Source organism: Glycine max, chromosome 20, assembly GCF_000004515.6.
Source record: "Glycine max cultivar Williams 82 chromosome 20, Glycine_max_v4.0, whole genome shotgun sequence".
Classification (NCBI taxonomy): Eukaryota; Viridiplantae; Streptophyta; class Magnoliopsida; order Fabales; family Fabaceae; genus Glycine; species Glycine max.
Window position 1 is genome coordinate 43,949,712 of NC_038256.2, and position 14,242 is coordinate 43,963,953.

General features: G+C 30.9%; 2 protein-coding genes across 3 annotated transcripts; one reads left to right on the forward strand and one right to left on the reverse strand.

The window, feature by feature from the left end:
• Positions 1-708: 708 nt before the first annotated feature.
• Positions 709-6,500, forward strand: LOC100789540 (WAT1-related protein At5g07050). 2 transcript variants are annotated; one of them, XM_014772584.2, is made up of 5 exons: positions 709-1,196; positions 1,454-1,516; positions 1,599-1,715; positions 1,820-2,054; positions 4,148-4,268. In XM_014772584.2, exons 1-5 carry the CDS (start codon positions 991-993, stop codon positions 4,217-4,219), a joined length of 693 nt encoding a protein of 230 aa, XP_014628070.2. In that variant the 5' UTR covers positions 709-990; the 3' UTR covers positions 4,220-4,268. The 2 variants fall into 2 exon arrangements, with proteins under 2 accessions (XP_014628070.2, XP_040869396.1); XM_041013462.1 differs by lacking the exon at positions 4,148-4,268 and adding an exon at positions 6,316-6,500 and having other exon boundaries at positions 711-1,196.
• A 3,629-nt stretch (positions 6,501-10,129) lies between these two features.
• On the reverse strand, positions 10,130-13,907 carry LOC100790069 (electron transfer flavoprotein subunit beta, mitochondrial). The gene is made up of 4 exons (XM_003556304.5): positions 13,405-13,907; positions 13,242-13,322; positions 11,970-12,064; positions 10,130-10,464 (listed from the first exon to the last, which is right to left on the reverse strand). Exons 1-4 carry the CDS (start codon positions 13,762-13,764, stop codon positions 10,239-10,241), a joined length of 762 nt encoding a protein of 253 aa, XP_003556352.1. The 5' UTR covers positions 13,765-13,907; the 3' UTR covers positions 10,130-10,238.
• Positions 13,908-14,242: the final 335 nt, after the last annotated feature.

The window sequence follows — 14,242 nt, forward strand, 5'->3', positions numbered from 1 at the left end:
GATGTTAAAAAAATTATCATACTTATATATATATATATATATATAATATTCAAATTTCAGATGGAATATATGTTACAAAATAAACTTTACGTATTATTTTGTAACATATATTTTTTATTTTATTGTGTTCCTAAAAATTTTCATCCTATATTTTTTTATCTTACATATTATTTTCTTAATTGAGTCTTATAAATAAGAATAAAAATATTAATAAAATACTTAAAATAACTTGGTAACTTTTGTATTAATTAACTTATAGAAAAGCTAACTTTGAACAAATAAAAAAAATTGATTTCTTTTAGTAATATTTTATTAGATTTATAGTTTCTAATTTTGTTAATGATAAATTTATACTTAATTAATTTTTCTAAGCAATTATCATATCTTATTCATTTAACAAGTATTTTCTAAGATTTTTTCATGTGTTACTCAAGTATCTATTTTTGATATATTTGAATAACATACTTTGACTATAATAAAATTTTTTTTTCACTTAACTTGAATGAAAATTTTCTATTTTCTTCTCCTTTTACTATCAATCTTTGGACGCTTATGTGTTAGTTGCACTTATTAATTAATATCTCTTATGTTCAACATAATTTATATATTTCTTTTTGCTCATAAAAGAAATACTAATTATATATTAATTTTTTTATAAATGTCATGCATGTTCACAATTTTTTTACACTAGATCCCCTTATCTAAAATTTCTGGCTCTGCCCCTACTTATATGGTCATATTTCTTTTGTTATGTAATCTTCAACTAGCATATTTTTTTATCCTCCAATATCCTGATGCCCTTTCTGATGTCATAGTCTAGTCAGGAATTTTGAGTACATTTCGTGGGAATTTAATAAGAACATGATACCATGTCAATGCAATAAGAATCACATTCAACTAGCACATCAACTATATTTTGTATGTATTGAGCTTCTTGAGAGCTTGTGAGTCACATGAATTAGCCTATCACTAAACTAGCTTACACGAGTTATGGCACAGAAAAGAGTTTCTCATGTGCTTGTATGCAGAGAGTTAAAGCCACACCTGCTAATGGTCATAGTCCAGGTGGGCTATACCTTCTTATATTTCATCACTGAAGCCTCCTTCAATCATGGTATGAGCCCTCATGTGTACGTAACCTATCGGCATATTCTGGCTGCGGCTATGATGTTCCCTTTTGCATACTTTTTGGAGAGGTACATATGCATTTCTCTTCAAGAGTTGGTTTGCACTTGCATGACTCTCTTTTTTGTGCCAAGCATATGCTTGATTTGATTCATGCATGGATGCTTAAAAGTATGCATCAGTGCTTGGTTTATCCATCTCTGGTTGCATTTTAATATCAAATTTAGCATTTGCATTCTTAATAAATTTATTTTATCTGAACAATTGAATTTGGTATGATCCTATAACCTTTATCATGTATCTGACTATAACTTTTGTTTTCTTGCAGAAATGCAAGACCAAAGCTGACATTTGCTCTTTTCATGGAAATTTTTGTGCTTTCTCTGTTAGGGTAAGGACAATGCATGCTGCTACAATTCTATACCATAGGGAAGTAATCGAAACTTGATTTGTCTAACCTCAAAATATTTCAGGGTTAGTGTGACTCTTAATATGTACTTTGCAAGCCTGAACTACACAAATCCGACCTTTGTTGCTTCCATGGTCAACACCATAGCTTCCCTTACCTTCATCATTGCAGTGGCACTCGGGTTTGCTTAATTCTTTATCTGCATGAATTTGGACTTTTCAAACACAAGTCATTATATTTACATTTTTTTTTATCTGATTCTTAAAAGAGTTGAGTTAAATGTAGGTTTGAGGTTCTTGATCTTCGAAATCCTCGTGGTATAGCAAAAGTTATTGGGACCATGATCTCCTTAGCTGGAGTTTTGATCATGACACTGTACAAAGGACCAGTTATGAGAAATTTATGGCATCCTCTAATCCATATTCCAGGGAAAAGTGCTGCTATAAATGAAGACTGGTTAAAGGGTTCAATTCTTACGGTTTCAAGTTGTGTTACATGGTCTGTATGGTACATTATGCAGGTTTTCACCTAAACTCAGTCAAAACTGTTTGACGTGGGAGCTTCTAGTTTTAGCTTCATTTTTTCTCATTTCTTACGCATGTTTATGGCCTAGCAATGCATAACCAAATCCGCTATAAGTAGAATATTTACGTAATCCATATTTTAAACAATGGTTTATTAAGCAATTGATTCGAGTAAAATTGTACTCGAATCTTTTAATTAAAATCTCATATTCGAATTTTATACATAAAAAAAACACAAATCTCATTAAAAATAATCAATTAAAATAAATATTTTATACTAATAAAACGATAAACAAAAGCTATAACATACTATCATAACTAACCACAAATACCCCAGTATCTGTGCATAAAAAATGATTAAAAAAACGGTATAACCTTTTAAAACTTTGAAAATTAATAGGAATCACCACAATAAATTGAAATAGGTACTATGAAGCAATGTTTTGAAATCTTGAAAGGACATCGAATTGGCGAAAATACTAATTCGAAATTTAATGATTTAACTGTGGTTGAATTGATGATAGTTTAATATTATTTTTGATATTTTAATAAAATATATTAAGTAATATTAAAATAACATATTTTCATAACATAATATTATGTTTATATTTTTAAATATAAAATAATAGTATGTTATAAAATTTCTTATGTTTATATTAAGTCGAACTAATATTTTAGAATCAAAGAAAAAACATAATAGTTATTAAGACTAATTATATAATACTATATTATGTTTATTAAGACATAACGTTTAAGATGAAATAATATATATAATAAAGTATATTATTTTTTAGAATTTTTTTATTAAGACTAACTATTACATTTGTTTTCATTTTTATTTTGGTATTTTTTTATTTCTTAGAGGTTCAAAAAGTTTATATAATTGGTTACCGTTTTAAGTTTTTAATTATATAATTTACTATTACATAGTAGTTTTTTATAGTTTATAATTGTATGATTTTTTATCTCTATATTTAAAACATAATAAATTCTTAATTTTTCCCCGAACTTGAGAGAATTGGAATGAAACATTTTTTTAGTTTTAAAATAAAATAAAATAAATAAAAGGCAAGTAACAAATGTTTTAAAAAAAAGGGTTAAGTAACAAACAGAACAAATTGGTGGAGAAAGGATTGCCGAGTCCCACATCGAACGGTGCAATGCATTGCGCTACCGAGTCCCACATCGGGCTCCTGAGAGGCTGTTATAAGTAAAACCGGGCCTCTTAATTAATTGCTGTACTTCCTTTGTAACTTTAATGTCTCAGCTATGAATGAATAATTCTTAATTCACTTATTATGTCTTTATACAAATTCTCCTATTACATTTTATATGTTAAGTTTTAAATAAAAATTCTGTTATTACATTTTATGTTAGTTTTAAATGTAAAATACTTTCAAGACGTACAATAAATAATTTTGTTTTTCATTCAATATTTATTATGAAAGGATAGTAAGAGGATTTTATTTTTAAGTGATTTGTAGGTGTGGATAGTTTTATTTTGGGTTGTGCACGGGTGTATGAGAAATATTTAACATTATATCCTGAATGATACTGCTTTGAACTTTAATTATTCTAAGCCAAGGATTTTTAGTTTTCTGATTCCACTGCTTACGGTTACAAGATTTTGGGGAAAATGAAGAGAGCATTGAAGATTTATTGATTGGAAAAGCAGTTTAGGGATTCATATTTTTCCTACACTCAAATTTTCTTATGTTACAACTTAAAACTTGCAAATGTGGAGCTAGTATTTTAGGGGGGCATGCTTAAGAATTAAAAAAAAATCAATTTGCTTCTTGAATCTGTTTATATATATACATTTTATCTGTTTTCTACAAAACTAAAAGCATTTCTTCGGTTTCCTTCTGTTTATATATTTTTGCTGCCACCCCAAATTTACTGTGCAAGTTTTTGGAACTTATAAATCTCACCGGATATCCCCACTGTTGTCTGTTGGTGGGCCTTTGTGCTGCCTTCATAGTGGTATTCCGTTAATTTGTACATGAACTTCTTGGGTGTAGCTTCCTTACGCAAAATAATAGAAAAGGTTATTATCAAGCCTAAGAAGTTTCCTTTTTCATTCATGAAGGAGAGCAGTTCCTTACCATCAGTGGATGGCGGAGCTTCAACAAAAAAAATTGGGGAGCCAAAATGGAATTAACTAAAATATAACTTTAGTCACTTATTTACATTTGGAGGGCATGGCTCCCCTGTTAGCACAAAGCTCCGCCCCTGCTTACCATTCGATCCATATTTTGCATTTGGTCCAAAGAGAAATTTCATCATTGTCCTGCAAAGGAATAGATAGGACTTACTTGGAACATGTTAGTGGTCCTAGATTAGTTACCTAAATAACTTAATCAATCTCGTGAGTGCTTCCATAAGTTTCTAGCCATGCTAAAGTAGCTACCAAGCTCCACTGTTATTTTTATCATGCCACTGTATTGTTGAAGTTTGATAAACTTTTCTGATTGTTTTGTGCGTGACAGATATTTCATTGGTAAAAGACACTTCACACGTGATTAATTTTTTAATGGCATTATTTTAAGCCCCAATGCCTACTTCACATCTTTAACTTTCAACACCAATTTAAGATTTCCTTTGATAAAATGACTTTCAACAAGCTAAGGCTTAGTAAAATTCTGCAAGATTTTGTTGAGTTCCTGGGGTCTGAAAGGCTGAAAAACTTATTTTCACATTTTATAGGAATGTACCTAAAACCTCCCTCAAAATAGAGCAACTTTTAACCAAATAATGTTTTAGTACTAGAAATTTGTTCCATATCTTTAGTAAATGTCCTATGGCTGTGTACATTCCTAATTATAAATACTTGGTCATAGTTCCCTGAAATTTATGGATAGGTTGTTATTATGTGCACATCAGATCGCCCATTGACCCCATCCAGATAAGTATGTTGCTCAATAGCATCTGCTTCAATTTTATAGCTCATTCTCCAAACTATTTCGTCCAATGTTTTCCATGTGGAATTCATTTAAAATTTAAACAATAAACAAATGGTCTCAGAGTTGCAGCTCCCTCTGGACGAAGGAAAAGCAACCAATGGTACTAAATCTAAAACTGGGAGGGCATTTTATTTGTGATATTTTTTAAGATTTTGCAGAATAAAGTTATAGACAATCTCAACTTCTAGAGTTTTCTTCTTTTGGTCATAAAGAGAAGAGGTTGCTTAGTAGGCATGGCAACGGGCAAGTTGGGGTCGATTTTTACTTATCACACCCCGAAACTCGACAGGAATGTAGATTTATCCCATCCATGTTCCCAATCGAGGTTGAGTTTTTCCTGTCCCGTCTCTTCCCGCCACCGACATGCTTATCAAATTCTGTAAAAAAATAATTTTTCATAGAATGAAAAATACAATTTTGATCAGCAACCACAACATCTTTTTAGACCATACATGACAACATAAAATCCAATCCAATAGTAGCATAAAATATACAACAATAATGACATAAAATCAGCCTATCACAAAGTCATAAAATGAATAACAAAAGTAGCCTAAAATCTAACAGTAGCAACAACAATAACATAAAATCAGCCAATCACAAACGTCATAAAATAAATGTAGTCTTCATTCAAAATAAAGTTAACTACTCATAATTCTTCAAACATTGGATGCAATCTTCATTCCTCCAAGTGGGTAGTAAGGTCACTTCCCATCATACCACTTGCATAAGTTGATGTATCATCTCCATAGACTATAAACCAAAATTTTAGGATAAAGAAGAAATTGATCATTTAAAAATTTACATTGTTATATAACATAAACCTTCATCACATGAAGTTATCTCATTTATCAAAGTACTACTTTGTTCAAGAATTTTAGATTTCAAAAAACATGTATTAAATATAACAATGTAAATAATTAATTATTAAATTAGAAATAAATAATCATTTAATAGAATAATTAAATCAAGTAATCAAGACATTATCATCAATTTCAGCACTCAATAACCAACTTCTCGTACACATCAATGTCTCTTAAATAGTTCAATGAAGTCGACTACGATGATAACTTAGAATTTGCCCACTGATACCAAAAGGAGATTCGGAAGCTACATATAATACATGAATAACTAATATATCTCTTGAAGTGTTGAATAGGTTTTAGATGTGCCTTACAAATCTGTTTACACAAAATCATGAGTTGGACACTGGATCCTTTACTTTTTTCCTAAACAACCTTCAATTTAAAATAATAATATCACCTAATTGATGACAATTTATTGTGTGTTGCAGAAGTCAATTAAGCGCTAATTAACATGAGATCATGTGAAGGAGATTCAAATGGGACCAGAACACAGTAATCTTTGAGTATAAACCATCCGCAATGTGATGAACCTGGTTGCGGAAACATCCAAAAAACTTGGTTGTTTTAGGAGATGATTCTTGGTTTGGCAAAAAAAAAGTTCTTTACACATGTTTTTGTATCTTCTTTGGTTTTTTATGATACTAATTATGCAGCTCCTTCTCCACAATGCGACCTAGGTCTGAATTACTGCATACTGGTTTACTGGGTAACCAAAATGTCACCTAAAAATCTATTAAATCATATAAATAAGGATGCCCAAACCAGACATATAAAAAAGAATATGTTTAGTCTAAAATCCATGAAATATATCTTAGAAAAGAGATGATAATTTTTAGAATGATGAATCATTTGTCTTCAGAAGTGAAAATGTTGGAGCACCAAAAAGTAAAAATCTGAGAGCATTAGAAATTATGTTCTGAAATAATACCCACGTTGATGGATTATGTTTCTTCCCGTCACTTTATTCTAGAACAAATTTTAATTATAGGTGTTTTTTTGAAAAAATAATTAATGTATGAAATTTTAGATTTGATGGATTGTGTTTCTTCCCGTCACTTTAAAATTTTTTAGATTTGATCTTTTAAAAAGTATCAAGTTACTTTTAACGTAGACTTTATAATAAGAACAGAAGATAATATATCCAAAATTAAAGATATTATTTTAAAGAATTGTTTATGATTTTTCTTTAATGCTTTACAAAGTATTGAAGAATGAAACTATGAAAGTTGGAAGTTTTAAACCTTTTCGTCGTCATTTTCCTTATTTTCAATTTTCCGATAAATGATAAGATGGAAACTAGCTGTACGTCGTCAAGATATTTAAGATTCATTTTTTATCCCTTTCTTCTAAGTCTCAATTTGCCTCTAATACATTAACCCACTAACTGCACAAGAGTGATAAGAAATATGACTTTGTATTTAAAAATAAAGAAAAAATAGCCGACATGTACTGATCGTTTAATTAATTTCACGCAATTATATAATCATAAATTACTGTGCATAATAAAATTATTTACTTTTATGATAATTATTTTAAAATTATACCAACTATGATTCTCAATTGATGGATAATATAAAAATTATACTAACATTGTGCACAAAACAAATTGAACTAATCTTTCCTCAGGGAGATGCCTTTTCATAATTAATCAAAGACCAAAAATAAAAAATTTCCAAATTAATGAATGATCATTAGTCTTGTCTTATTATATCAACATTCATTAATTCAATTAAACATTTCAAGGAAGTATTTTCCTTCAGACAAGAAAGGACAAATGCTATATATTATACAGTATGCATTCTCATTAATTTTTTCACCTTTCAAAAAATAATCCTATTACAAGAATCTACCTGACAACATTAAAAGTAACAAGAAAAACAAATAAAATAGAGAGGAACAAAAGATTTTTCGAGGGTCAGCTGTAGTTTTCAGCCATATAAATGCCCAGATATATCACTATAGAAAAGTGAAAATGATTATTAAATTCAGTAATTTAAATTGACTCCACGGGTGATATTACTTTATAGTTCAGGATACTGATACTTTATATCCCTTAAAAAATGAAAAAATAAAATTTTATCTTTAAATTTTATAAAAGTGTGATAAATATATCTTACTTTCTTAAAAAAATATTCAAATATTTTGTTTTTGTTGTGTGTTGTTAAAGTGGAGAGAATAATTTATTAGTTAATCTAAAGAATTGTAGATATTTTTGTTAATCAAAGGAATTGTGGAGGGAATAATTTATTAGTTAATTTAAAGAATTATAGATATTTTTGTACAACGATAAATATCATTTACATCCTCGGATGTAACAACTTATAGTCCATGATTAACGGCTAAATCCAATACCTACATCAAACAACTTATATTTTTATTTCATACAATTTAGTGATGACTCCTAAATCAATCATAAACAAACCACCATAATACAAAAAAAAAAGCATTTTATAATCTAACTTCTGTTCAATTCTATTTTCATTTACATCCTTATTACCGTGAAGTGATGATGTGACAGTAAATTTGTGATTGTGTGATAATTTTTAATTATTTGATAGGATTATTTAAAATATAATTAACTATTTTTTATGGTTAAAAATTGCCAGAAAATTACTTCCATAATTTTTTAAAAGTATATCCAATGGAATTTAAAAGCCATTCTTCGAACTACAAAGAAGTGTAGGATCAACAGCTCCAACACGATTACACGAAGCACCCAAACGTGAAATACAATTAAAACACAATCAAATTAAAAGCCAACGGGTATTGAACGAGTTGGTGGATATATGCAGGAATCAATCAACAATTATTGCTTATTGCATGGGGGGTGTAATTAAAAACTTAGTAAAATTGGGGGGAAATGAAACCGAAAATTGAGTTGAAGGTTGTAGAAGTGTGATGATAGGGGTGAGTAAGTGGGTCAATCCGCTCGTATAAGTTTGCATTGGCAGCGTACCGGACTAGTTCGCTCCGCATTCTTATACGGATCAAATAAATTGATTCGTTCCCGTCCTGAGGATCCCACGGGTCAAACGGATCGGCCCGCGGGTCTACTTTTAAAAGAATTTCAATTTCAATAAAAATACATCACAATCAAATTAAGTTCAATACAAATGTAAATAAAATCTTAACAATTAGTCAATTACATCAATAAAATAAATAATGTCTTAACAAAAGAAAATCCAAACAATAAATCTAAAATATGAAACTTAAACATCTCCAACAACAAATGATTTCATATTTGAAGCAATAAAATCCTAATACGTGCAACTCGCGGGCCAAACCCGCATAGTTCACGGGTTAAGCGAGACGGGTCCATGACATAATCATGAATCGTTTAAAAAAATTGGTCTGTTATCCACATGAACCACAGGCCAACCCATGCACCTGGGTCTGTTTATCCACTCCCATGACAGAGGATGCTGGCTTGTAAGTAGGGATAGTAAATTACTTGCAAAAGAGTTGGATTATAAAATACTTTATTTTTCTTTTTTGTGTTATGGTGGTTTGTTTATGAGTTGTTTAAGGGCAGTCTCTAGGTAGTTAGATTGCATGAAATAGAAATGTGAGTTGTTTGGTGTAGGGATTGGTTTTAGCCCTTAACGGTGGACTATTTTGAAAGTAAGTTATTACATTTAGAGATATAAATAACATTCAATAATATTATTTAAGAACTTATTTGTCAATAATCACTAACCATTGTAAAAAAAAACATCTACAATTCTTTAAATAGACAAATTAATCCTAAAATTTTAGTGACAAATTATTCCCTACACATTAGTAACACACAACAAAATTTAGAATGAGTGCCACATAGGATCAATCATTTAGGTTGACAAAAAAAATTGATGATGGAATAAATTTGTCACTTTTTGAAAACTCAGGAACAAAATTATATTTTTTCATCTTTCAGAAATCCAAGAAATCCAAGTGTAAGTCCTTTACAAAATTGAATAATGTCCTTTTCTACAATCATTATGCGTGTAAATTAACTGATGAAATGTCTCGGGTTTGAGTCCGTCAAAATGCACATGTTGCCTGAAATAGTCCTACCCAACTTAACCAAATTACTTATACATCTAATGACCAGTGTGATATTTGAATATCAATTATTCAAAACTTAAAAGAAAAGGACTTTTCTACAATAAAAATGGCACTATCTCCACAAAACAGTGGTTCTCATTCACCAGACGACTGTCAGGATTGGATTTAGATGTAGGATATACGATAAATACAAAAAAATAAAAAGGAACAGTATTTAATTATTGAGTCATTTGATCAAGTATCAGAATGTTGGTACCATATTATTCATCCTTTGGTGAGAAGTAATTTATAGAAAAGAAGAGAATAATCAGATGACATTAGCCTCATGTTTTAGTTTGTCAATCAGCTCATCCACAGAAGAAAGAATAACCCCTGCTTTTCTCTTGGGAGGTTCTGTGACTTGAACAATCTCCAAATCAGATTTGATTTCCACATTCAACTCCTCCGGAGTGAATTTTTTTATGGGTTTCGACTTTGCTTTCATTATGTTGGGAAGAGTAGCATACCTTGGTTGGTTCAGCCTCAGATCAGTGCTGCAAGAAGAAAAGGTTCAAAATTCACATATCAAGAAAGGGTTTTAAAAGGAGGGAGAAAAACACACTTGTTAAATCACTAATTACTATTACATAGAAATGTGTCTAAGTCACCCATATGTTAGAGCAACCATACATGCAACTATCTATAACCAAACATTATATATCTAATGACGCAAGTATTCATAAGACATATCATCAAACTTAAGTAATCTGTAATCCATATTTGGAAATGCAAATGTATTCATATGTCACTGCTCATTTGAAGCACTTTGACTGAAGTGTATAGATCACGTGGTTACTTTTTGTGATCACATCAGTTCCAAAACATTGTTTTAATCAAGAAAATTCATCCCCACGTCATTTCTCAAAAAAAAAACAGTAATATGAATCTCAAATGAGACATTAGTGTCTGTGTTTCTATTGTATAACAGTGATATATATATACAGTAAGTTACTTAAACAAATTTGTTCAGGCACAAAATGAATTATATTACTATGCATTTTTAGATCAATATATTGCTCATTCTTCAAACGGTGCAACTGTGCAAGAAGCAGATAGCTGCCTTAAAATTCAGAAAACTTTTAGTATCCTTATAATTTCAGCAAGGTTGCTTGATAAAGGATAATCTTATATGCAACTTGACATAGTTGGATTATAATGATGCCCATCCCAGAGAAATTTTATGAACACTTATAAATGAGTCAATTTGAAGATAACAGTGTTAGTTTGCAGTGTTAAACAAGAAACAATTCATGTTTGCATTCAGAAATTTGGCAAAGGGTACAATTTTTCATGCTTTAACGATAATTTTGTAGAAAATAGAAAAAAGAATAACTGTGTTGGAAATTACATGACAATAATGGTTCCACTTACTGCAGTAGCCTAGAATCTAGATACATGGTTAGGAAGTAGAGTTAGAATTAATTATTTTTCTGTTGTAAGTTTGTTTTTGTATTTAATAGCTTCGTAATCATCATGTATATAAAATTTCTTATGGCTGAGTGCATTTTCACTCAAGCTTTACACTCACAAGCAGTCATGAAAATATTATCTGCTTCAATCTCAAGCAACTATTAAACCAAAAACAGCATTAAAAAACAGATTCTACCACACTTATGACTTTAAACGTCCTCACACAAAATGATGTAAAAAATAAAACGAAAACTACAATCCAGCACTACGCTATACATGTAACATGATGTTTTCCTTTTTATAATCACACCAAGTGAAATAAACCGGCAATATCATTCAAAGAGAAAGCTTTTCTTACAGATTTTGTGAAAAGATAGTTTAGACAGTATTATAGGTTGCTTCACGATCCAAAGAGTTAACTTGAACTTTGGTTATGAATGATATGAAAAGAAAGCAGCAAATTAAAACAGGGAAAAGGAAATTATATGCATCTTAGGTCACCACCATGTGATACATATATACAAAAGGGCAAAGCTTCTTAAAAATATAGATAGGGTTGATACAGCAGGCTTAAAAGAATGACACTTACGTTATTACTGCTGGTAAGTTCAGACACACGGTTTCAATACCATCGTCAACCTCTCTGTCCACTGTGGCAACCTGTTTCTCTTTGTCAAGGACCACCTACTGGAAAGAAGCAGTTAGTTATAAAATGATTTAATCAAAATAAATAATTTGATATTTTAGAACAAAATTATTATTGAAAACTGTAACACTGAACTGCAATTTTTCTTGGATATATGCTGCATATGCCTACTTAATGAACCATTAAGAAATTCTACCACATGAAATCTTGATTACTCTAATTCAAACCTAGCAGATGACCCTGTATCCTTCCAAGACAAATAAAGATAATTCTTTCCTAAAGAAGTGGCCTAGTTCATCAACTTGGTCAATGATTTTGTTAAGAAACAGTTGGACACAAGATGCAACAATGATCAAACTCTAAGATAACTTTGAAAGAAAATTTGATGTGAAAATTGAAATGGCACAAGATTTGATATAACAAGGAATGAAGGATAAGTTCCCTTAACAGTTTTGAAGAGGTAACAAGAAACATATTTCAGACTCAGTAGAAGACTCCAGTCCTTCAAAAGAGCAAAATTCAACAAAACCATCCATGATACCAAAGTGTCTGAGCCATTACTATTAATACCCTTTGGTAGAAATCATTAACACGCATACATTGATATGTATATCCATAACCATAAGAGGAGTTCCCTGGCTGTTTTCGTTATTCTAATCTAACAACTTTGAGAGCTTTAGAGAGCTCCTCTACTGGCAAAAAGCTTTATATTTCCAATAGAGAAGTTCTCAAAAGCTCTTCTAACCCGTATACAAACAAGCGCCCTTGGGCTTTGAAAATCCCCAAACCATGGTTTGTGCAAAAGCTTTGAACTTTTTGCACAAAGGCACAATCTGGAGACAGAACCAAGCATGCTATTTAATGTTTTGTCATATTTACATACCAAACTTAAGGTGTAGTGTTTAAACCTGCTGTAAAATAAAATGAAGAAAGGAAGATGTGTAACTCATCTCTAAAGATTTTTCACAAAGGCCTCAATAGTATTCCTATTTTGATAAACAAAAGGATGGCAGAGGCAACAGTGTGCAAAAATTAGAGGGGGGGGGGGGGGTGAGAAAATTGAATAAACATCTCTGCATTAGAAGGAATCCATTTGGTATTCAAAGAAAAATGTACCTTTGATAAAACAGGAAAGAAGAATGAAGAGAAATAATAATTATTTGAATAAATTGCACTAACATGATAGATAGTGATGATGGAATGGAATGGACTAACCTTAGAAGCAAAAGTCCCTTGAGGCCAGTTGAGGAGTCCTGCTATCATCTGCCCAGTTTGATTGCAATCATCATCAATGGCCTGTAAATAATTAAGAAGAAAAAACCCACTTAATAATAATAATCCAAATAAAAAGAAAGGAGAAGAAGAGTAATAATAATACCTGTTTGCCAAGGATGAGAAGAGCGGGTTTCTCAATCTCGACGAGTTTTCTCAAAATTTTGGCAACAGAGAGAGGGTAGAGGGAAGCAGAGGAGTCGACGTGGATGCCTCTGTCGGCTCCCATGGCAAGGCCGGTTCGGAGAGTGTCGAGAGATTGAGAGGGTCCCATGGTGACGGCGACAACCTCGGAGGCCAAGCCAGACTCTCTGATGCGAAGGGCTTCTTCGAGAGCGATCTCGCAGAAGGGGTTCATCGACATTTTCACGTTCTGGCTCACCACCCCTGTCTTGTCTGCCTTCACCCTGATTTTCACGGCGTAGTCCACCACTCGCTTTATCGCTACCATTATCTTCATCGTCATCGTGCTGTGTCTTTAGCTATGAAGAAAAACAGTGCATGTGCTGAGTTCAGTCTGTTTCCACTTCTATTTTTATTGCTATCTTTTGTATTTTCTTTGGCTTCTAAACTCAGAGTCCACGTGCCAAGGATGGTGGCGCTGCAATTGATCTTATCCTAGAGCTTAGCACTTACTTTATACGACACGCCAAATAATAATGCTTGTTAAAATCACAAACACGTGTCATTAACACTAAGAGATGTTTGATTTTTCTTTTTTACAAATAAATTTTATGATATTCAGTTAAGATTATTATTTTTTTAAAAAATATTAAAAAAATTATTGATATTCATTTAAAATTTTTATCACTTATAAAATGTATTATTATTTAAAAATAAACAAATTTTAATATATTTTATATGAATTTTTAATGACAAATATAAATACCTCACTCACCAAATAATTTCACCCCAATCCTTCATATTGTTGCTTAGATGTATCT

What these genes read in the sequence shown, in the direction of transcription:
- LOC100790069 (XM_003556304.5), bottom strand. Translation starts at nt 13,764, where the DNA reads ATGACGATGAAGATAATGGTAGCGATAAAGCGAGTGGTGGACTACGCC. An exon ending in TTCTCATCCTTGGCAAACAG is followed by an intron (nt 13,323 to 13,404) that starts GTATTATTATTA and finishes AATTATTTACAG; the next exon opens with GCCATTGATGATGATTGCAA. An exon ending in AAGGGACTTTTGCTTCTAAG is followed by an intron (nt 12,065 to 13,241) that starts GTTAGTCCATTC and finishes TCTTTCCAGTAG; the next exon opens with GTGGTCCTTGACAAAGAGAA.
- LOC100789540 (XM_014772584.2), top strand. Translation starts at nt 991, where the DNA reads ATGGCACAGAAAAGAGTTTCTCATGTGCTTGTATGCAGAGAGTTAAAG. An exon ending in TTTGTGCTTTCTCTGTTAGG is followed by an intron (nt 1,517 to 1,598) that starts GTAAGGACAATG and finishes AAAATATTTCAG; the next exon opens with GGTTAGTGTGACTCTTAATA. An exon ending in ATCATTGCAGTGGCACTCGG is followed by an intron (nt 1,716 to 1,819) that starts GTTTGCTTAATT and finishes AGTTAAATGTAG; the next exon opens with GTTTGAGGTTCTTGATCTTC.